The sequence below is a fragment of the Macrosteles quadrilineatus genome, unplaced genomic scaffold (assembly GCF_028750875.1).
Source record: "Macrosteles quadrilineatus isolate MER2022 unplaced genomic scaffold, UCM_ALF_1.0 Scaffold_1__1_contigs__length_201487025, whole genome shotgun sequence".
Taxonomy (NCBI): Eukaryota; Metazoa; Arthropoda; class Insecta; order Hemiptera; family Cicadellidae; genus Macrosteles; species Macrosteles quadrilineatus.
In genome coordinates this window covers 3,913,127-3,938,166 of record NW_026542594.1, presented here as the reverse complement: position 1 = coordinate 3,938,166, position 25,040 = coordinate 3,913,127, and the positions used below count along the sequence as shown (strand labels likewise).

The 25,040-nt window shown below is 36.4% G+C and overlaps 2 protein-coding genes across 5 annotated transcripts; one reads left to right on the top strand and one right to left on the bottom strand.

The window, feature by feature from the left end:
- The first annotated feature begins 5,367 nt into the window (after nucleotides 1-5,367).
- LOC128982780 (uncharacterized) lies at nucleotides 5,368-14,886 on the top strand. The gene is made up of 10 exons (XM_054401748.1): nucleotides 5,368-5,504; nucleotides 5,820-5,945; nucleotides 6,181-6,316; nucleotides 6,856-6,979; nucleotides 7,191-7,312; nucleotides 8,053-8,252; nucleotides 8,583-8,711; nucleotides 8,876-9,023; nucleotides 13,012-13,104; nucleotides 14,664-14,886. The coding sequence occupies exons 2-10, from the start codon at nucleotides 5,845-5,847 to the stop codon at nucleotides 14,823-14,825; spliced, it is 1,215 nt and encodes a 404-aa protein (XP_054257723.1). The 5' UTR covers nucleotides 5,368-5,504; nucleotides 5,820-5,844; the 3' UTR covers nucleotides 14,826-14,886.
- A 3,233-nt stretch (nucleotides 14,887-18,119) lies between these two features.
- LOC128983448 (lysosomal aspartic protease-like) lies at nucleotides 18,120-25,040 on the bottom strand. 4 transcript variants are annotated; one of them, XM_054402741.1, is made up of 9 exons: nucleotides 24,926-25,040; nucleotides 24,183-24,327; nucleotides 23,501-23,627; nucleotides 23,200-23,318; nucleotides 22,247-22,443; nucleotides 22,002-22,139; nucleotides 21,027-21,168; nucleotides 20,522-20,614; nucleotides 18,120-18,361 (listed from the first exon to the last, which is right to left on the bottom strand). In XM_054402741.1, the coding sequence occupies exons 1-9, from the start codon at nucleotides 24,988-24,990 to the stop codon at nucleotides 18,203-18,205; spliced, it is 1,185 nt and encodes a 394-aa protein (XP_054258716.1). In that variant the 5' UTR covers nucleotides 24,991-25,040; the 3' UTR covers nucleotides 18,120-18,202. The 4 variants fall into 4 exon arrangements, with proteins under 4 accessions (XP_054258716.1, XP_054258721.1, XP_054258718.1 ...); XM_054402746.1 differs by lacking the exon at nucleotides 18,120-18,361 and adding an exon at nucleotides 18,376-18,487; XM_054402743.1 differs by lacking the exon at nucleotides 18,120-18,361 and adding an exon at nucleotides 19,755-19,904.

Below are 25,040 nucleotides of genomic sequence, written 5' to 3'. Positions count from 1 at the left end.
TTTTGTTTTGTATACTTAAAAAAAAATATATATAACAGTAATAAAATAAATTCGTAAAGGAATAAAATAACCTTTTACATGCTATAGACTAATAATTGCTCAAATATAGATGCTTACTTTTAGTAGTGTTAATGGTTGAGCAACTTTTGAACACTCCCTAATAAATAATCAATGAAAAATATACATAAAATAATGTTTAGACATTTAATTTACAATGACGGTACGAATTTTCTTTTTAATACTTAAGAATTCGTTTCCTTACACTCAACATTATATGATAATTAACAACATAAGAACAGAACAAACATAATAATTCCAAGAAAATAATACGGTAATTCAATGTTAAAGGTTCATCTAAAAGAGAAAAGTCTTCGGTTAAAGAAGTCGAAAAGATTAAATATTCAAGCTGCCCACGTTACTCGCAGTGAAAAGCTGCTATGAGGGGTGGGAAATACATGATTTATACATGTTCCAGCGATGAGAATAATTAATTGCGATTATTCAAAAGGGTTTATGATAGTTTAGCAAAGATTTACTAAATACGGATTTATTTAATTAAATTCAGTTCTCTTCTTCATCTGCTAGTCTAAACATTATTCTATAACAAATATTCTTGTTTTATTTATAAAAGGGTAAAATAATTTTTTTTTATTATTTTTGACTGTTTTAAATTAAGTAACTGGCTTCATAATATGTGATACTAATGCACCTTCAATATATCGGTACACGACTTAATGTATGGAACCATTTAATTCATTAGTAGCAGTGATTCTATAGACTTTATTATGTAATATACACTATAATATACATTTACTTGACAGAAAAATATTGTTTGTCTTCTGCATTATGTTAAAACTACATTGTGAACTAGGGTAAGAGAGGTTTTCTAATTGAAGAAATGTTGATATTTTACAATATTCACCACTGTTATGCTATTTTTGTTTTTTAATTGGTTGAGTGGGGTAAACCCGTTAGTCGGGAGTATAAACCATATGTATAATTATTGGAACGGATTGTGCTTCTGACAGGAAGTGACCCTAAACCGGAATCGGATGTCAAAGTCGGCCATATTGACTGACTAATTGGTTGCTATTGTTGTCAATTTAGCTGTTATACAACAACATGTTGATCGTTTTCACAGCAACATTGTTTTCATTCTCAACCACCATGATTTGGTGACAATGAATAATATATTCACAAGCATATATGTTTAAAAATATATTCACATGTAGGTGTTTTAAAAGTCAAACTACTTCAAGTCTAATAAAATTATTCAATCATTCTAAATCAAGGCTTGTTGATTCCAAATTACAAACCACATCGCTACAGTATAAAAAACCCCCTCCACAGCAAACGTGCCGAGTAAGCGAAGTTCCATTTGTCTCAATTGATTTTCAATTAAATATATTTAAATGACATTAAGTTCAATGAGTACCTAGGTTTGCTGCTAGTGTGGTTTTAGTAGAATATTAATAGCTTATAATAATATAAATAAATTTGCCAAGTTTCATCAAAATATTTCCGTAAACAAGCAAACTACAACATTTTACAATATTTCCCATAAGAATAACATGGGTATTTTCAATTTACACTTTTCCGTTACCAATAATCGTACAAAAGCACTATGATGTTCTAAATTATTTGTTTAAGCTCTTAAAAAAGGTCTAGAGAGAAATTAAAAAAAATTGTATTTTTAAGGGTCAAAAATGGGAAAACCCAATTTTTATCCCATAAAACCCCCCCCCCCCCCCCGTTCACATGGTCCGATCATGCTGGTTCGCGAACTCATTCAAGTTTATCCCGCCTTACACCTTTAAACCAAATTGCATTAAAATCGGGCAAAGATTACTCGAGTTATCACGTTCACGGACATATAACTCTCTATATATATATATATATATATATACAAATTTGAAGTAATGATGTTTTTGGCTTCTGGGGACATCAAAATGAAAAAGTAAATCCGTTCCGGGCCTAGGTCTTACCTTGCCACCTGCGGTTATATATAAAAAAAATAAACTAAACTAAAAGGAGTAGCGTAATTAACCCCTAAATTTATTTAAAGGATTTGATAGGCTGGAAGAAAGGAGATTCTGTAAATGTTTACCAGACATAAAAGAATATTTCCAAAAATTGGTCCTGCAAAAGATAACAAGCTTCCAAGCCAGCACAACTCCTCTGACATTTACGTGTTCAATAGTGATGTTTTCTTCTGAGATTATTGCCTGGAAGCTTATTATAAAATTAAGCTACGCTCCAGTTACAAGGAAGCAGTCATGCAAAGACATGTAGTGAAAGTGCATAAAAAACGTCAAGACCCTCTCATTTACTATTTTTCGTAAATATACAGAGATATATTTATGGTGGTCGTGCAATGTTAGCAGGAATTCAATTTTATGATTTAATGAAATTTTCAAAATCATAAAATTAAACTTCCTGTTAAGTTTGCACGACCACCAAAAGGATATCACTGAATATTTATTAGAAAATATTAGATGAGGGGCCTTGGATTTTTTCACCCTTTCTTTGCACTACAGTATTACTGTTCTTCTGTACACTTATCATATGTACGCCTACTAGTAAACAGTATAAGCGTAAACATATGTTTCCTTACAGTCACCTGACAAAACAGGCTTCCTTACATTGACTATAGCACACAAAGTAGATAATTGTCACAAATTATTCCTAGCGTTCTCTTCACCACAAGTATATCTATATTGGTATATTGTAAGCAAAAGATAGTTTGACGACGTTGTGTGTTATTTATTTTGTCTTGAAGGTAAAGCTAAATAGCTATTTAGAGAGAATCCCACCAACTCATAGGTACACACTCATCAGGTGATGGGATAACAAACTCTTGATAATAAAACCATCCTACATGTCCTACAGAACCTACGATGACCAAAAATAGTTTATTTTATTACTAGTACCGAAAGTCATTTACCGTACTAAAATCCCATGTACGAGGCGAAGCAAAGGACGGATATAACTAGAGAAAGTTCGTGAAAATCGCTTTCGGTACAAGTTATGAACGATACTTTTCATCTCAGCGCAAAAATACTCGCAAACTGAAGAACATACCCTCAGAAAGTGTATAAAAAATCTACTTAACACGTAATAATTAGTACTTCAAGATCAATGTTGTTATGTTCATTGATCAGGAAACGCGCACTGGCGCACTACAAGCTAAAACACATCAAAACTAGCATATTTCTGTTCACATTTGTATTCCTAACAGAAAAAACAGCTGGTTTACTGATTTCAATAATCAACAATATATATTAATTTATTACCTACGGCCATTTTTTTAAGATACTTTAAAAACGGTTGTTGTAGGTTAATAAAGTTAACGACACTCGTAAAAGTTTTAAAGGCACTCGCCAAGGTTCGTACCTTAAATTTTCTACTCGTGTCATTAACACTATCTTTACGCAATAGTTGCGTAATTACTATAAACAAACACTAACGCGTAGAGGGGGGCAAATGATAGCTGATGGAGGACAAGGTCTAAATTAAGCTTGGGAAACAATTTGTTATAAGTACTATGTGTACAAACTACTATGTGTCATCTGTACATAAAATCATATGTTTTATTGATTGTTATATTCTGTTATATTTCTTTGTTTACATCATAATAGTTCATTCTAAACCACGTTTAAATCACTGAGCTATAATTCTAACTGGAGGTAGCACTGAATGTCAACGATGCGTGTCGCCAGCCGCCATAATTGCGTGAGGTGTGAGTTATAAATAAGCCATGTTATTGGATGAAAAAACTCACTGCTATGCAAACCTAGTTATAGAAGTTATGTTATTGGATGAAAAAACCTGCTGCTATACCAACCTAACAAAATCAGCGACACGCTTTTGACAGACTTCTGCCATGGCAGTGCTACCTCCAGTTATAATTTTAGCTCAGTGGTTTAAATAAACTATCAATTGACTTTTATCTTTTTATTGAGTAAAGATTAATCAATATTAACAATTAATCGGTAATTAACAAAATTACTTCATTTGATTTAAGTTGTTACGTAATCTAAAATAGGCACTTTCTGAACGGAATAATAAACATGTTTTTTCTATTAACTTTGGTCATTTCACTTTTGGTTTTGTAACTTCTCCTTTCCGAATTAGTGCTTGATTGAGATGTATTGTAACGTTATATCGCGAAGCTTTTTAACAATACATTATCCCTTAATTGTATTATCCCTTTTAACTAAACGAATGATTTAGCTAGGGAAAAAATATATGAGATCATAGTTAGATTTTAAAATATCCCTTTTTGGAGAAGCGGTACGTGTGAATCATTTTATTTCGAATCCCATATTAGAGTTACAAGATTAGCTAAAACAAACTCAGTGGTTTTGAATACAGCATTTTAAATTTTTGAGGAGATTTTAATAAGGCAATGAACTGAATCGTCGTCTAAAACAGCAAAGGTAATTTTAAATGAATGGCGATTTCCACCCTATAGCCTATCAAGTTAAGTGATGGAGTTTTCACGATGTAATAAACAACTTGTAGTCGTTTGAAAATTAAAAGCTTTCTGGGAACCAACTGAACGTTAGTGCTTTCAAGTCTTTTAAAATGATTAAACTATTTAAAGGTTCGAACCTTCATACTAGTTACGTACCTATTTTACATCAAGGCCAACAAAAGTTTATCATACTGCACCATAGTTTAAGATAACAGCTAACTTGTTCACTATATGAATAGCATAGAAATTTTAAATGTACTTTTTTGGGAGGGGGGGGGGAGTTCCTCCGTAACCTTTAGTCATACAACAACGCTTTGATACACTGCATTATTGTTTTTCAAGATCTACACGATGGCTATTATTCATATTTATGTTTTATGGATAAACATGTGGGAAAATCTAATTTAGGGCAGTTTCAAAAAATATCTTACGACCCGATCTTGCTGGTTTGTCAACTCATTTACAAGTATATCCAGCCCTACGCGTTGATGCTAAATTGCATCAAAATCGGATGCAAACTACTTCAGTTATCGTGTTCATGGACATGTAAAACATACGTAACAGTTTTAACGAATTGTGTGTTTGGTCTCAGGAGACATCAAAAGATAATTCAAATTGGTCCCCTTTCTACATCTTTCTGTGTCACCTACGGTAATGGCTCCCTCTCTTTGGGGGAACTCGCTATAATGTCAATAATAAAATGTATCAGATATACTAAGTACATATTTCAAAATATCTCTATAGGCTACTAAACAAGTGACAAGTTTTTAATCGTAATCCTGTCAAGCAACACAGAAGAGTATAATTTTACAGCTTTGTGAAGGTCGCTTCTAATTAACTTATAATTACAATGATAATGAACTAATTTAATAGCATTGTCATTCCATCATATCACTGTGGTACAGATATAAAACTAAACGCTCGTGTTGGTTTTTACATTACATATTATAACATGAATTTCATGATACGTTAAATTTAGTTTTGTTGGTGGAGTGATTTATTTTATACTGAAGGGGCTTTAGTACAGGTAACTTATATTATATATCCCACTAAGTTGATTAGAATTTGAAGCTTTTAAAATGTATATTCAAGATTTTTACTTTAATTGGAATAAGAAGCTTATAATGCCTTATGACATGTATATGTTCACATTATTTCCTATGCAAAATTGTAAATTTTTGGAAGAAACTATGGTTTTTACACAAATTATCTCAATTAAAGCCTTTTTTAATGTTTTATTTATATTTTAAATTTAGTCTCATCTTAACGTTATTGTGTATGTATCAATCAAGCACGTCAACAATACTGTTATACTTATACAGTGTTTCTTTTATACCTATAGTTTGGACCGGGTTGGGTGCAAAGCTATGTTTCTCTGCTGGGCCTACACCGGCGTCTTTGCCTTAGTATTGGGACTATCTTGTGTTGTGGTGATTGCAGAAGAAACCACCAACGTCCATCTTGCAAAGTTTGTACATGTTAACCATTTACTCATGATGACCAATAATAACTGTAAAAAATATATTTTAACTATTTGTTTATTGTTTCTACATTTACATGTTTTTCGTCCGTAGCCTTATTGCTTTATTCAATGTACGTAAAGGATTAACACAAATGTGAAAAATATATTTTTGCGTATGCTAAAAAATATTGATCTTACAATAACTGTTGTTTTGAAATTGATTCATTTCTCTTTCCTCTAGGAGTAAATCTATACCCACGGTCATCAAGGTCCAACTACAAAAACGCGTTAAATGTTTAAAGGACGTCAAGACGTGCATCGCCGATCGAAGTGCCCTCTCCAGAAGCCTAGGTGTCTACTTAGGAAATGACAAGGATGTACGTACAACGGCCACCTGGAAGGATTTAACTGTTATACTCTGAACAGCAAAATACTTTAGAGGACAATCTTTTAGTAATTAGTATCTGTTCAATGTCATATTATTTGTATTGGCTGTTAATAATTAATTGTTAATTGCTCCGGTGTTCTAACAAAAAAGGATTACTTTTGTTGCGGAAAAGGTCAAACACAAGGGCATAAAATGGAATATCTTCACGGGATAAGTTTAAATTTAAAAATATTGAACAACCGGTTTTATTTTAAAATAAAGCTAAAATTGTGGAAGATATCATAAATACAGCCACCACTGTGTGATTTGCCACTATTTTCTATAATCACCTATTGTAAGTAAACATCCTAATGCCTCAATAATTACTAAATTTTGTTTATAAACTTCTTGTCTTCCACGAAGTAGTTTCTTCAGCCTTCGTTATTTAATATATCATAATTATTGCCACTTTTGAAACTCAATTGACAATTAACTTGTAATTTAAAGTAGCCTTATGTTTTACAGCCTCTTATACTAGCTCTGTTGCAGATTTATTACTACGGACCGATCTCGATTGGCACTCCTGGTCAGACTTTCTTAGTCGACTTTGACACAGGATCTGGTGACCTTTGGGTCCCGTCGGTGCAATGCACAGGCAGTGCATCATTTTGTGGTAAGATATACCCATTATAATCTAAGTTTTAAACATCTTTTACACATATCGTCAAATAAACTACAGTATAATGCTACAGCGTATTACAACGTTAGGTACAACGTACAAAGTACATATAACAGCTCCTTTCACAAGATTAAGGTCAGAGATCGTGCAGAGGAGTAAACAATTATTATTTTAAATTTACTGACATTTTTGTATCTTATTTCAGATACCCATAATAAATACGACAGTAGCATGAGCCTCACGTACCGCGAAAATGGACAACCTTGGTCAATACGTTATTTAGATGGCACATACACATTGGGCTTTATATCAGAAGATGTTATGGAGGTAATTATTTAAAAAAAAAAAAACTAAATTATCTTAAAAGAATACTAGTTAAATGTGTGATTTATGACCAAATTAAAGCACATTCCACAATTACTATTTACAAAATAAATTTAATCGTTTATTAATCACGAACATATAAAGTACATAGTTTGTCCATTATATAATTAATTGTGGACTTAACACAAAATTGGTGTTGACTTGTAATAGCTGGCCGTAATAGAAGCTCACATTTTAGGGTATAGACTCTTACGTTGTGTTGCCTTATCTATGGGTTTCAAAATTTTTTTTTAAATGTTACAGTAATTTTCATTTAGTGAAAATTGTTTGAAATATTTTTTATCATCTTCTAAAAACATTATAACCATTATTTTTCTATTATAAACTATTAGAAATAGTATTCAGTTTTTTATATACTTTTCGTGATATGGTCATCGTCCAGTTTTATAATATGGCTGATCAAAAGCTAATAATTTGCAAATACATACATACATACGTATGACACCCCCTAAATAATTAAATTTAACTCATAATAAGGTTTAAACTCTTGTCGACTAACAAGCTAGTTCGTGCTATTCACTGTAGTTAGGCCAACTAGTCTTTAATCCTCGTACTTAGTAAAAATACCGGAAATGCTATTATGACACTACAGTATTTCCTATTTGTAATCCTAATCATATACAAGTAAGTATGATATTTTTCATGAAATACAATGTAAGGTTTCCAAAATAAACTACTTGCAGGTGCAAGGAAAGTCAGTGACTGGACAGCTGTTCGCAGAAGCTACTGAAGTTAAAGGGCTGAAGTTCAATACGAAAAGCGACGGTATATTCGGACTCCGATGCAGTCAGAAGGGTTCTAAAGTGCCAGGGGACCCACCTTTCCTCAACATGGTTAAGCAAGGAGCAGTGAACCAAAGTGTGTTTTCCTTTTATTTAAATAAGTAAGTAATCCCAGCAATTAGAGGAAATAGATGAAAAATTACCATACTACACATGCACTAAATAACACTAATACCATACTAAATATCACCTCAAATAATTATAAAACATTATTCAAAAATTGAGTTAATTGAAACAGTCTATTAATAGGATAGTAATAGACCTGTTGCTGAACAGTGCTTTGTAGAATATAGATCGGTTTTTTGCCGCACCCTGTATTTCTTATTTAATAATACATAATACATAGCAAGTTTCCATGTTTTATGGCACAATGTTTAGTGTTATTGTGTTATTTAAATTGCTTACATGTGTTTTGCAACATCAAACTAAAGGAAGGAAACTGAAGGTTGGGAAGGACGTTCAGAATTGGTCCTGGGAGGCGTAGACCCGGACCACTTCATTGGAGACTTCACGTTCGCTCCACTAACTCAGCCAGACAAGTGGGCGTTCAACGTCGACAGGTACCTCATACTGTATACTTTAACTATGAATGATCCGAAATATTTTACTGGTACATGTATATATGTACTGAAAATACACACATTGCTATTGTCATTTGTTTACGTTTTTGTTAATGTTTGGATTTAAAATGTTTTACATGGTAAATTTGTTGTTTTCTTTTCAGTATACTATTTGAAGGAGAAGAAGTACTTTCTCAGCCTTACCCCGCTATTGCTGACTCAGGAACAACATGTGTCCTTTTTCCTGATCATGTTGTGGAGGTAATAAACAAAGCTATCGGTGCTGAGAAAATAATTCCTCATTTTTTCAGGGTAAGTGCTACGTAGAATACACTATGGATATTTAATAATGCCAATATATTCACTATAACACTCAGATTTTTTGCATTTACTTACTTTGCCACACACTTTTTACTTTGTCGCACACCATTACTTCAACCAAACGACACAAAACAGCGTGCTTCCGCCCCGCCAAGTCCCCCAGCGATACACACCTGCTGCAGTGTACAGTTGTCGCAGCTAGTCTGGGCGCGCAGAGGGGAGGTAATTGCCCGGTGTTGGAACCGGCACTTCAGGTAGACCACAAGCTATGGACGACTGGACAAGCCAGCCTCTTTGGGTTTTACCCAAAGTGAGAGTACCCAGTGACATTCCCTCCATTCAGGGTGGTGGGGTGTTCAGCTCTGCTAGTGTTGATTAAGTTCATAGATCTTTCACCTGCCTGTAGCTTGTGGTTGTGACTGAGTCCTACCTGTTGTGTACGACTGACATTTTGTGAGGCATATCCTCGACTTTGGAAGTAGCCTCGTCCTGGGAGGTGAAATACCTAGCCCCCAGAGGGGAGGTAAATGCTCCGTGTTGGTATCGGCATTTTCAAGTAGGCCACAGACATGGCCGACTGGGCATTGGGTCCCAGTGACATTCCTCTATCCAGGATGGAGGGGTGTTTAGCTCTAGGAGAGATGGAAGTGCATCATAATCTCTAACCTACCTGTGTCTGTGGTTCTTTGGGCTTCGGCCTGCTTGTTGTGTGCGACCAGCATTAAGTGGGCAAATCCTCGACTTTGGAAGTAACCTTTCCTGGAGGTGAAAACGGGCAAGTACCCGTAGCTCACGGGGACACTCAAGGGCAACGTAACTTTCCGCAGTGTGAGGGCAACGGTTTGTAGGCACTTATGCAAACCAATCCCTGTCTCTGAGTACGGACGGTATGGTTATCTTGAGTGTGGGGGGTTCTTCCCGGAACCTCAACTGAGTCAAGGGTGTCGCCACCTCTGGTGGATAGGTTCATCCGGGTGGGTCCCACTTCTATACCTGCCTCCTTTTGGGAAACCCTGATGGCCTGGCAGTGATGTTGGGTCTGACGGGCAAACGAAGTAGATCGGGTGCTGGGTCCGAGCCCGCCAGGGGTATCTGGGGATCTATCGCTCTGGTTATCTCTGGTTTCCCAGCAATGGGTAAGGCCTCAATCGGGCAGTAGTGTAAATGGGAGGTTGGGGTTCCCCCCGTCAGCGTGCTGACGGTCCCCTTCCTCCTGGCTATTGATGGCGGGTTCTGCCTGTCAGGGATTAGATAGGTCCCGAGTGTTGCTTGCACTAAATGCGTCGGGGCGCTCTACCATGGACCTCTAGGTCCTGACCTAGTGGAACCCAGGTGGAGTGATGACCTTAAGTCATCCGCTCATGATGTGCTATAGGTTGATGCGTAAGCTTCGGCCTACATCATGGGGCCCGGGTATGTCCTAAAGGATAGGTACCGGGTATGCAGTCAGGGGGCTTCGGCTCTCATGACAAATAAATAAATAAAAGTCTGGGCGCGCGGACCCTTGTGTACTAACCGTCCCCCACGCCAAAGCCATGAAGACAGCAGTGAGGCCCCTGAACAACCCCAGACAGCCGTGTGGGCCAGATGTTTTTGGAAATGAGCAATAAACACTCCCCTCTACACCCCGCACACTAGCGCGGCCGCGCGCCCAGACTAGCTGCGACAACTGTATATATACGTGACGTGACAAAGCGGCTTTTTTCTTTTCTTTTTTACTCGTCTATAGCTCTGAAGAAACAAAAGCTATTAAAATAATTATTCATCTACTGGATATGGGCACTCATTCTCAACAAAATAAAAAAAGGAAATTAAAAAACGGTTGTGTTTGAGCCAAGAAAAACTAGTTTGAAAATTCACAAATTTTCCGTGTTCTCCTTCTCCTCCTCCTTCTCATTGAATGTTGACGGACCTACAGCCCAAACCACTGGCTCAATTTTAATTTTTTTATGTTGTTTGAAAGCCCTTAACGTGTAGATGTGCCTTTTGAGGGTCTCAAGTCGGTGCGTTGACCCATAAACCCTTGGCAAGCCCTCAAAGAACGATTTTGGCCCATTTAAATAACATGGGATTAAAATCAAAACAATAGAAGGACCAGCTGCGATTAAATCTCAATTAATTTAAATGTTGGAGAAATTCATAGGAACAGCTGAAAAATTATTTTAAAACTTTTATAAAGTATTTTTTCATGTATACCGAATGATTTGACTTACTTACTATATAAAACTACTTAGAGCAGTGATATTCCCGATACTTTCCATTGAAAAATGCAGTGTACCGATGGTACACTGGTACAGCAGCTCGTCATTTTTAACAGTTTAATACTACTTAACAAAACATATACTAGTACTAAGGTTTGTTTTATGTTTTGATACACTAAAACAAATAGAACAATCGGGAAAATCACTCTACGTAAGTTAAACAAGCAATTAAAAAGTGATACCATGTAAATTTAGGATAAATGAGTTTTTCGATATTTGTTTTGCCTTATGCTATTTCTAACAAGCCTAATCTGTTTGGTTACATTTTTACTTCTCTAATAAGGGCTCAATTTACACTAGTCTTTAGATATACAGGTTTAATTATCAGAACACTTATGTAACACCAACACATTTTATGTTGTTCAAGATGACCATTGATGAAATTTGAAACTGAGTTTAAGCCCAGGGGGTTTGTTAAATAGTAATTTTGGTACGTGTGTCAAAAAGTTTTTACCATAAAACTAGTTTCATTGAGCAAGTATCTCTCCCATTAGTACATTGCTAGGTGAGAGCTTATTTTACAAAATTTGACCTTATTTGTGCTACATTTCATAAAATCATAATAGTGATGGTTTTATATTTACTGATTACCTCGAAATTATTATAGTTGGACTAATTAATTATGGAACTTGATTTGTGAAATCATCCACGAACGTAACTTTAATGAAAAAAACCAATCAAAAGTCTGCCGCCAAGTTGCCAAACTTACATACATTACATTGTTTTTCTTGGCGGAAAAAGTAATGATTTATTATCTTTTTTGGATTGCTTACTTGGCGGGGAAAGTGTTACCTCTTAGTGGTTTTTTGTTAGATATATATATGTTTACACAACACTTAAAGATACTACGCTCACTACGCTACAATCAGCTGGTGCAGCGTTTCCCATTTCGTTCAATGTTTGGATTTAACCATTGACTATATACCACAACTATTTGTGGTATATAGTCAATGATTTAACCTAACCTAAAAACGTGTTGAGCAGTGTTTGAAAGACTAATTATTTATATGCTTTATATTAACTGTTGGAAAAATATAACACGAGTGCAAGCTGCCTTTGCTGTCACTTTATAACTATTTCTTTTTAGTGCGACAAAGCACGCAAATGTGCTTTTATTGTACTGGAGTGGGCAGCTTTCCTATTATCAACTTTAAACCATAAAATATTGCGTTATTAACTTCGTAAAAGTAAAAATATTGGAACTGTAGCATTTCAAAACAAAGATAAATACAAACGATATTATAATTTCCAAGGTATTTGCCAATCACAGTCAAATATAACAAACTACTACACTGCCAGGATCACGCCACGAAAGCTATACGTATATTGTACGTGGTAAAACTAAAGTTATACACTACATATACAACTAACTTCTGAGACTACAGCAGACTACATTTTCTAGCTGTAGTGTCTTATCCAAAGAGATAAAACAAATTAACCACTCGCTACGCTACTTTCGAAATACTGGTTCTTGTTAGTATTGGGTGCGATTTCCAAGTTGATATGTTAAAACCAAAACAGTGTAATGCTACAGAAACACTCTTTCGAGTGCTCATAATTCGTTCATATAAACGAATACATCCATTTTTGTACTGATACTGGCTGTGTCTTTTACATGTAACAAAATATAAATTTATAGAAGCTAAGTTTCAATAATTTTAAATTTTTCATAGCATCAGTATTTGCTCTGAGGTTTTAAGAGTTTATGGGACTTCCAGGTTGACTGCAATACAATTGATTCATTACCTGAAGTCTCACTCATGATTGGAGGAACTCCATTGGTCCTTGAACCAAAAGAATATATACGAAAAGTAAGTACAAGATATCTGTGCTAAAAGTTTATCACTGGTTAAGCGCTATCAAAAATATCTACAGTCAAAGAGTGTCTCTCGCACGTATACTAGAAAAGACCCGGTATGGATCATAAACATAGACAAATGACGTTTTTCGCCCGAAAGTAAACATTGTTTAACATTGTTTATATGGAACTGTCTAAACCAATGCTATTAGTATAGGATTCGGGCAAAAAACGTCATTTGTTTATGTTTATGATCCATGTGGTCTCTCGTATGTATTATGTTGATGCGTATGCAAATATAACGCTATGGAATAAGTTTTGCTAGTTATAAGATGACATACATGTTTATATCTGTTATCATCTTGCTAAGTAAATGCATGGTGGAATGAAAACACATAGGTGTGCTATTCCCGTCATTAGCTGACGTCACCCAGATTGCAAACATTATTTCACCATTTAGAAAAGACTAGTTAATAATAATGTGAACTATATTTCAATATCATTAAATAATTTAAATTACCTTTTTAACTTGTCTTTAAGAAAAAAATTAATACTTTTAGGAGCTAAACTTTTAATTGACAATAAAAAAAAATATTAAGCTCAATACTGTTTTAATAAGGCCCCTATTACACGAGGTAGCCTGGCGACGTCGCCAGCGGCAGTAGCTGGCGACGCACTGGCCACCAAACCTATAACCAGTTGAGTAGCCAGTTGAGTAGCCAGAATTTTACCGCCGTGGCGCCGTTGTTGTGAGTGCTTGTCTTGCACTTGTACTTGTTATGAGCGGTGTTTACAGTGAATAATGAGTGATTATAAGTATCTTCTCCTTCTGTTACTTCTGAAGAAAAGGAGGCAAAGGAAGAGAAAAATGTACGTTCATCCAATGCTTAGTGCAAGAAAATCAAAAGGGTTATATTACACCCTTTTTGATGAGCTCTGTGCGGACAATAAAAAATGTTTCAATTATTTTCGTATGTCACAATCCAGTTTCTTCGAGTCATAAAGGATGATATAGACATTTTATCAACTGAAGTGAACAATTCACACACTCACAACACAACAGAACGCAACACAACAGTGTGCAAGTACCCCCGTGATATGAACTGACCGAGTGGCGACGTAATACTGGCGACCTAGTGAAATAAGCTCCATATGCTACAACGCAGCGTCGCCAATATGGGTAGCCAGTGGCTACCACAGTGGCGACGGGGCTCGGTAGCCAGTCGGTCGCCAAAGTGTGGCTGCGTCGCTGGCTACCCTCGTGTAATAACATCCATAAGAATCAATGCCCCATGACAAGCTGAGTAGCCAGTTTGGTCGCTGGCGACGTCGCCAGGCTACCTCGTGTAATAGGGGCCTAAAGGTTTTAACAGAGTAGGCTTACAGAATACTGACTGACAGACCAGTTAAAATGTTCATCTTACTTTTAAAAAGTTACATGAGAAACTCTTCCCATAGTATGTTTTTTTTTAAACACTCTAATGTCTTTAGCCAGATGACCTTAACGGGAATAGCACACCAATGTTTTTTCCTTCCACCATGAAGTAAAGGACTTAATATTTTCCCCTGCAGATTACCGTGGTGGAAGATGGCATGGTGAAGTCTGAATGTTTCAACGGTATCATGGGCAACTCAGGTTCCGACCTCATCATTCTAGGAGACATTTTCATGCGTAAATACTACACTCAGTTTGACTGGGGAAACCAACGAGTAGGCTTCGCCACTGCAACGTAATATGTCTCTGTGGCAGTAAGTTGCCTATGTTGAAAATTAAATCCAACTTGTTTGTATATAATTATTTGGGAAGTTCTCAAAAACCTAAACTCAATTTATATATGGTTTGTGGTAAGACCACTGCACCTTTTGATTTTGATCATTATCTTTTTACAACTGTAATTAGATGGTATGAATTCTTTGATCAAGTTCTTTCATGAGAGATTATTACCATAGAGATTGTTTATCATGCAAGGTTGTGTTTTCTTTTCATGTTTGACAACTGCAGCTTCTGGAGGACCAAGAGGGTCTATTACACTCTCAGTGCATACGTTTGTATCATAAAGTAGTAACAAAATTCGTACTTCATTTTATGAAGCTTCACTTTACACAAAGGTATATTATGAGCCGAGAAACACATAGGCATATTTATACAATACATACAATCCCCTAAGACTACGACCCGTGGATGTTAAAAGTTTAGAACTGGAGCTTTAACGTATAAATACAGTATTACTAATCCATCGCCACAGCGACCAAAATAAAATTCACAATGTTTACAGTAACTCTTGACATACATTTGTTTACATTACGACATTCGTGCAACAGAAAACAAGTCCATTCTATGAATTTGAGTCATATGATCTTTTGTAATAAGCCTCCTCAATTTCAAGTGATAATTTTCGTACTGTCTTTTAGTTCATTTTAAGGATGTAATGTTCTACCAGCATCTGTAAAATTTCCAAATAAACAAGGGAGGAAAATCTTATTGGTTTAAAAGCTCTGACGTCTTAGCCTGAAGCCCGCCCGTGTGTTTTTTTTATATTTTTTTTATTGCCACTCTTTTGAAGAAGGCACATAGCACACGGGCAGGCAAACCCTGGGTCTCTGTTGATTTTTTTACTGCTGATTTCCTGTTTGAGGTATAGTAACAATCTGACAACATTTTTTATCCATCCCATGACCCAAGTATTGAGTAAGAGGATAAGAGAACCAGTGTTTTTATCATCACTGGGTAAGGATCCAGTTGTAATTCAAATTTAAATAGATTAATTTACAAGTAAATTTAAATCACATTTTAAAAAAATGAAACAATCCCTGGGGATTCTATAGGATTACTACCCAAATACAAAATTTCATCAAAATCTAAAAACAGGTAAGGTATGTAGCTCTGTACACATACTTACTGACACGCTCACTTTTGGGTTAAAGGGGTCTTAAAACGGATATATCCACCCAAAATTCAAACTTGAAAATGGTAGCGAAAACAATGCTTCCTCCATATACCATGTTCAGAGTAAGAAAGTAAAAATAGCTATATGCAGTTTATTGATAAGGAAATTATAACTATTATCAAAGATTACATCTATTATAAAAAAGTTGCGAACGTACAATGGCTTTAACACAATGTATTTCCCTTCTCAAAACAAATAAAATTGTGTTTCAAGACAGCTTTAAATATTGCCAACCTTAAGTTATTCTAAAAATCAGCTCTTCCTGTAAATAAAAGCTTTATTGTACAGTATTATTCAAGCAGAAAGACAACAATTTTGCCATGCTTACCGTGCTTAACATGGACATAGTAGAATGTGTTCGCAATCACGACCCCCACAGGTACCAAACCCAAAAACATACGTGCTTGTAATCTAGACCGTTCGCAATCAGGAGGATAACATATAGACCCCGATGGTATTCATCACTGAAGCACGAATCTCATGACACCTCTGGGGTCGGCAAAAACAAAGAAAAGCTCCCCCATGATAAATATGAGAGAAAAATGAAATGAGACCAGCATCAATGTGTAATATTCCTACTACAGATCTCGGATCAGCGGAGTAAGGAGTTGAGGTTTGGCTTATGTACGTCAAACTCATAAGTACTCTCGTACAGTTGACAATTGATTATCATACTAGGTTACTCAAGGATTTTTCATCCCTTACCTTAAAGGAAATAAAATTCGATCAAATTGCTTACTGCTGATGCACACTATGTACGGTTGAGTTTTGTTTTGAAATACAATGGTAAGTGTATAAAAGTTCATACATTACATGAAAATAGTTGTAATGTGATATTCTTCGTTCTTTTCCGATTATGTTTTCAACGTTATTAAATTGAATTAAGATGTGTTAGCAGCTAACATACGCCTAGAGTAATAACAAATGGGCTAACAGAGTAGTCATAAGTCAGCTAAGAGCCGACCCATGTTTAGTAGTTACACGGCCTGACAACAGATGCCATGTGTTACACTTGATACATGTGATATTCCCAACGGTATAAGTATCGTCACTTACAGTACTTGCTGCTCAGTCCAGTGCTGAGTACACTCCTGATATTATCGGTTATTAATCAAATCTAATACTCGCAGAAAGTAGTTAGTACAGTAATGTGCTAATGCCGCAGCAAATACTTATTGGAGGAGTACTCACATGGAAAGAATGAAATCTAATTATTGCTAGTAAGTGCATAAAATTAATTTAATTCATTAAATTAACGTTCTTGTTTTATAAAAGAAATTATTTTTTACATGAAGCCTACCTATGATCGGTGTACCTGTTTATCAATGATTCCATTTAGCTTTACTCACATTCAAACAATGTACAGACAGAAGGTTAATTTTATTAGTACTGATTATTTTACCATGTCACGATGATACCTGAATATACTCCCTATAAACACAAAATTCCTCCAGTTAGAGTTAGAATTATAAAATACAGTTATTAATAATAATATAGGTTACGTTAAGTAGTTATAATTTTGGCTTATTACATCTTAATAAGTGAGAACCCGATTGAATATATTATTTGCTAAATATTTTTTTATTATAAATTGTTTTAGACTACAACAAATTTTACAAAATATTACACAATGTATTTCTCTCCTCAAAACAAATTAAATTGTATTTCAAGACAGCTTTAAATATTGCTAACCTTAAGTTATTCTAAAAATCAGCTCTTCCTGGTACTATAAAAGCTTTATTGTACAGTATTATTCAAGCAGAAAGCCTACCATTCTGCGATATTCATTAATTGTTACTGCAAATTATACGTTTACTAGAACAATTACGTTTAATCGAACACTCGATTTGGCTCATTTCTTAGTATTAGAATCGTGGTAAAAATAATACGACGTAAGGTATGCAATACAGCAATACCCACCCCTGAGTAGATTCATTTTGTCCAGAGTATAAACACTATGGTATTTAACTGATCAATATTTTACTAAAATCAGAGTTATTTTACTAAGATTTCAATATACTTCTGCGACATTTTTCGGGTGTCCAAAAATTGGTTAAGAAAACGTCATATCTCTAAAAAATAGAGGAATAAAAAATATATATTTTTAAAGTAGCTTGATACATTACATCTTATGAGTTAGTGTATAGTATGATGATATGACGTTTACTGTGCCGTTGCAAATCCTACTTGGTTGTTGCCCATGTCGAACTGTGTGTAATACTTGCGCATAAACACATCTCCCAAGATGATGAAGGGCATCTGGTCTGAGCCTACGAAGCTGCTGATACACACTACGTCATTGCTGTCTCCTTGACTGTTAACCTACACAGAACACTGTGATTAATACTTGCGCATAAACACATCTCCCAAGATAATGAAGGGCATCTGGTCTGAGCCTACGAAGCTGCTGATACACACTACGTCATTGCTGTCTCCTTGACTATTAACCTACACAGAACACGGTGTGTAATACTTGCGCATAAACACATCTCCCAAGTAGATGAAGGGCATCTGGTCTGAGCCTACGAAGCTGCTGATACACACTACGTCATTGCTGGTTCCTTGACTGTTAACCTACACAGAACACTGTGTGTAATACTTGCGCATAAACACATCTCCCAAGATGATGAAGGGCATCTGGTCTGAGCCTACTAAGCTCCTGATATACACTACTTCATTGCTGTTTCCTTTACTGTTAACCTACACAGAGTGCATAAACACATCTCCCAAGATGATGTAGGGCATCTGGTCTGAGCCAACGAGCACATCTGAGCCTAGCTCCTGATACACACTACGTCATTGCTGTCCCCTACCCCTTGACTGTAAACCTACACAGAACACTGTGTGTAATAGTTGCGCATAAGCTAACACATCTCCCAAGATGATGAAGGGCATCTGGTCTGAGCCTATGAAGTTGCTGATACACACTACGTCGGTGCTGTTCCCTTGACTGTTAACCTACACAGAACACTGTGTTTAAATACTTGCGCATAAACTAACACATCTCCCAAGATGATGAAGGGCATCTGGTCTGAGCCTACGAAGTTGCTGATACACACTACGTCGGTGCTGTTCCCTTGACTATTAACCTACGAGGAACACTGTGTTTAATACTTGCGCATAAACTAACACATCTCCCAAGATGATGAAGGGCATCTGGCCTGAGCCTACGAAGTTGCTGATACACACTACGTCGGTGCTGTTCCCTTGACTATTAACCTACGAGGAACACTGTGTGTAATACTTGCGCATAAACTAACACATCTCCCAAGATGATGAAGGGCATCTGGCCTGAGCCTACGAAGTTGCTGATACACACTACGTCGTCGCTGTCTCCTTGACTGTTAACCTACACAGAACACTGTGTGTAATACTTGCGCATAAACTAACACATCTCCCAAGATGATGAAGGGCATCTGGACTGAGCCTACGACGCTCCTGATACACATTACGTCATTGCTGTCTCCTTGACTGTTAACCTACACAGAACACTGTGTGTAATAGTTGCGCATAAACACATCTCCCAAGATGATGAAGGGCATCTGGTCTGAGCCTACGAAGTTGCTGATACACACTACGTCGGTGCTGTTCCCTTGACTATTAGCCTACGAGGAACACTGTGTTTAATACTTGCGCATAAACTAACACATCTCCCAAGATGATGAAGGGCATCTGGCCTGAGCCTACGAAGTTGCTGATACACACTACGTCGTCGCTGTCTCCTTGACTGTTAACCTACACAGAACACTGTGTGTAATACTTGCGCATAAACTAACACATCTCCCAAGATGATGAAGGGCATCTGGACTGAGCCTACGACGCTCCTGATACACATTACGTCATTGCTGTCTCCTTGACTGTTAACCTACACAGAACACTGTGTGTAATAGTTGCGCATAAACACATCTCCCAAGATGATGAAGGGCATCTGGTCTGAGCCTACGAAGTTGCTGATACACACTACGTCGGTGCTGTTCCCTTGACTATTAGCCTACGAGGAACACTGTGTTTAATACTTGCGCATAAACTAACACATCTCCCAAGATGATGAAGGGCATCTGGCCTGAGCCTACGAAGTTGCTGATACACACTACGTCGTCGCTGTCTCCTTGACTGTTAACCTACACAGAACACTGTGTTTAATACTTGCGCATAAACTAACACATCTCCCAAGATGATGAAGGGCATCTGGTCTGAGCCTACGAACACTAGGTGTGCTAAAGCATGTATACTTTGAATTCAAAATATCTTTACAAACAACACTTGGTTACAGCAGAAATTCTTTACAATCTTGAAATATCTGTGTAAAGCATATTTTTATGGTTTTCGTTTGTTAACTAAATTACTTTATGCTTTTTATTTCATGTTTTGTTTTCTTATGTATGTGGCACAATCCTGCATAGTATTAGCAATAAATACAATTTTGTATGGGGTTTTTGGAAAAGGTTTGTTATTGTTGTAAAGTGTATTGTATATCGTTACCTGTAGTATGTAATCAGAGGAAGTCAGAGTAAACTTCTGTCCGTTGATTATATAGGAAACATCGGGAAATGAGCTGACTTGAGAACAGTCCACCTATAAACAATCAAAATAATGTATAGATGTGCTTAATATTCAAAACTTCTTAACATAACTTATTTAAACATTAACTTTGATCACGGAAGATTTATAATTGAGAGTAACCATGTTACTTTTGTCATCAAGCGTAAAATGTATGTCATTGTCTTAGGTTCCACTCTTTTAGGACTATACTTCATTACTTTTTTAACACGTTGACTTATGTAACAATTTTCCAAATTATATTGTTTACAATGTTGAAGTATCGGACTGCGTATACTGACAGTTGTTGGTTTAATTTTATATTTATTAACTGCACTATATTCAAACTCGGTACATTATGAAAACAAATCCTCACAAAGTATAAAGCCCACTGAGAAGCATGATCATCGAGTTTCGTTCCTTACATCAACAGTCAGAGGACACTTACAACGTAAATGCCTTCATCATATGTTCCACCAAGAGCCTTGTTGATTTGGTTCATAGCTTTTGAGGGACCATACAACAAGCTAGTTCCAGAGTCTGGAATGGCTGCGTAAGACGACAAGATCTTCTTCTTGCCCAACTGGATTCTACAACATTACAAGGATGGCAAAAGTATGAACGGGGGATAACGCATAAACTGTTACAGAAAAATATCAAAGAGGGGTTAAAAAACAAAGTACTTTAAGTACTAACTGCTTAAAAAAGAAAGATTTATTTATAAGAAGGTAATAAATCTTTCATACTTTTATTGATAGGGGAGATCTTCGTAATTTTTGGCTGAATTAGGAGAGCCCCAAACTAACTACAGTAATGGAAAGTGTCATGCCAAGTGACCCGTCGAGCCATTGCTCCACGTTTCTGTGGTCTCTCCCTAAGGTACTTTGAATCCTAAATAGACAACAAGTTTGGGTTCTGCATACAGCATCAGCTGGTAAGAGAACAGCAACATCCTGAAAACGGGAGATGTGCTCGCGCTTGAGGAGACCGTAGACGAACCGTACTGTGTGAATGTTGCAGCTGCGAAGACGGCTGATCTGTTCTCGGGTGATGTGGTTACCATAATAACTGCACTGACAAAACTAAATAATATAAACCAGATGCAATTTTACAGTCTCTGGAAGAGTGAGTCAAACAGATTCCGCAATGTGCTTGATGCATTTCCCATAGCAATTAAGCAAACGTTAGTGAAATGCCAGGGTAAGTGAGAGTGAGACAGACCACTGTCCCGACCAGGGTCATGACTATGTCACAGAACTTGAGCTTTTCATTGCCAAGCAGTACATGCACAACACAATCTTGGATTGTTTGCACTACCATGAAGAGGGTTGATCCAATGTGGATTGTTGTGCACTTCCTTAACCACACCAAATAAACTCTTTACAAATGTAATATTATTCGCACATAGTGGATACTAACTTACCCGTCAATCTGTATCTGCCAGTACGCCTGTTTGGTAACAGGAGTAAAGGTAAAGTCCCCAGTGTAGTGGTCTGGGTCTACACCTCCGAGAACTAGCTCTGCAGTCTCACTTTCTTCTGACGACTCTTCAGACTCTGCCCTATACGTAGAACAATTTTCCATTAAAATTGTTATTGTTAAAACTTAATGAAACCTATTCAACTATATAGACTCGTGTTGGAAGATTGTACTTAATTCTGTACATACTTGTTTAAGTAGAAAGCAAACACAGGGTCATCGACGACCCCCTGGTTGACCATGTTGACGAATGGAGGGTCGGTCTGTATCTCAGAGAGGTCAGAGTAGGCGAGTCCGAGGATGCCATCGAACTGGCTCTGCGCAGTCTGCTGGTCCACGGAGGTAGCTTCTCCGAACAGCTGACTGGTCACTTGTAGGCCCCCCACCTGAGTAACACATTTACTGAATATAACCATAACGTAGTCCTACATAGTCTGTATTAACTGGGTTACTACTTCAGTATCCAATAGTCAATGGTTACTATTTTAACTGTGAACGAATGTAAGGCGTTTATATGCCATCTGCTAAATGTTTGGAAAGAAGTTTGAGGATCCATGAAGATAATACTATACACAACTTAAGAATGTTGTCATTCAATCTACCCTTGCTGAGAATTTATTCAAATTATTGTAACATGACACTTGGGGGGCAACTACATTATTTTATATAGCATTTATTATTTATCATCACTCTAGACTAATGTGAAAATTATTTTAAGTATAAATATCTAGTTTAGACATTATCATTGGGCCATTTGGTCACTTTCAAGTTTTCGCCTAAAGCGTAATACTTTTAATACTTTTCAATGAAATGGCGACCATAGAAAGTAGGTATTTTAAGCCAAGTATGAATGGAGGTGAGTGTAGGATGAGTGGCGTGATCTTGTAGTCTTGTTAGTAACTAAGGCTAGATTGTAATTTTTGTAATAACACCTGTAACTCAACTCTGCAATTAAATCGCAGGCTTATGGTAGATTTACTGTGGTTACCAAGTAGCCTTTATGTTTTCAAATTGATGGTAAATTTTACAGTTTATGCGGGGTCAACAAGTCACATGATAATATACATCGTTAAAACGCAAAAATACAGCTATTCTAAAATATTAAAAAAAAATGTGTAATTTATATATCCTTGTTAACTTACAGCAATATTTTCTTGAGAGACGATCCCTGAAACCTTTCCACTTCCATATTGGATGCTGAAAGGTTTTCCATTTCTGTGGTAGGAACTACTCTTCTTGTGATTGTACGTGCTGTGCTGTTCTAAACAACATATTTACACGGTTTGAACTTCTTGTAAATGTGTAATTGGAAAACGTAATTTTCTTTAAAAATTCATTAATCTAGTGTTGCATTATGTATTTAGATTAAGTAGGATATAGATTCTCATCGTTTTAAAAATTGTAAATCATTGCTAAAAAAATATTTTTGTAATAATTACTTACTGCAGTACTGGTTGTGGTTTCTGCACATTTGCCTGGAGGGTACCCATAGGTCAGAAGATCCAGTGTCAAACAAAACTTGTATAGTCTTAGCCGGGGTGCCGATTGTCATTGGTCCGTAGTAGTACATCTGTAAAAGTAGATGGGGTTAGACTGGACTGGACTGGAACTTCTTAAATTCTTGATAATTTCTATAACGATGGATGGTGAGGATATCCTGGTAAGAGAATGAAGTAAACCAGACATTTCAGCCACCGTGAATAAGTTTATACATCAAAATGCTAAATATTTATTTATAAATACTTATTAAAATTGTTTTAAAAAAATAGCTTTTTAAAATAACTTTAATATTAAACCAACACCAATAGCATATGAAATAAAGTATTCCGGGACCGAGCTTTGCTCGGGGGAAATTGTTTTTATGCCATACGAATCTTTTTTTTCAGTATTTTTACTTCAGCTGGCCATTTGTGCAATTGCAATAGATTACACCAATGCTATGCTGACGACGAAGCTACCTCCTCCCTCCTGAGCGTTTAGACTCGTCCACGGCAACAATTCAAATTCAAATACTGCGATTGCACTCCTGTAAATCACTTTGTCCAACGAGCACCAGCGAGAAGAGTGTTGTGATCATTTACTATTATTAGATTAATTGTAATTGTTGATTGTGGACGATACTTACGTCCTGTACATCCTGTAGTGTGATGTCAGATTCGTCTCTCAGTGTCTGTACAGACCTCAGATGGTTCTTGTAGGAGACCAGGCTGCCCTCATGCTTACGATGTTTGCCCAGACTCACGGTCAACGTTCTAGGCCGTGGATGAGCACTTAAACATTGAGTACATGTGCACTGTTTAAGGACGCCAATAATGGTTGATTTACCGCATAACTTTGCGGGCCTAGCAAGAGAACTAGCTACCGTAGAGTAGCTTGTCAGAGCTGGTTAACCACATCAGTTGGATAACTGACTCAGATGTTTACTTATATCTGATAATTCGTCTGCTGAACCTTTTTAGAGGGTGGATTATTTTAATTATACTTATACCCAAATGCTCTTATGTCCTAAGTCAGTCTTGAACATATGTAACTAAATAAGCATTCCGATACGGCATACTTCATGTAACCTTTTCAATATGCGTTGATATCAATAACTGATTTCCATTAAACATACTAACTTTTTAAGCAAGCCTAAAATGAAACACTTAATTTAAACTATAGCTTTTTTATCACATAAGATGTGTTTCAGAAAATAAGGGAGAAAATATCATATCTACAATAGTGACTCCATTAGTGTGCCACTTGGTACGGAGGTGTGTATTCCACTTGGTTACCCCGACAAAATCTGTACAAAATCTGTTGGATGAGGTCCATCTAGAAGATATGTCTACTTTAGTATCCAATATGGCAAGATGTAGTAAAGTTTACCTGGCGATGGCGGCTGAAGCGCACGCCGCGAGAGCAGCGACCACACATACAATGAAGACTCGCATGTTACTAGTGGCTACAGATACACCTGTGTGATCTTATTTATACCAACCGT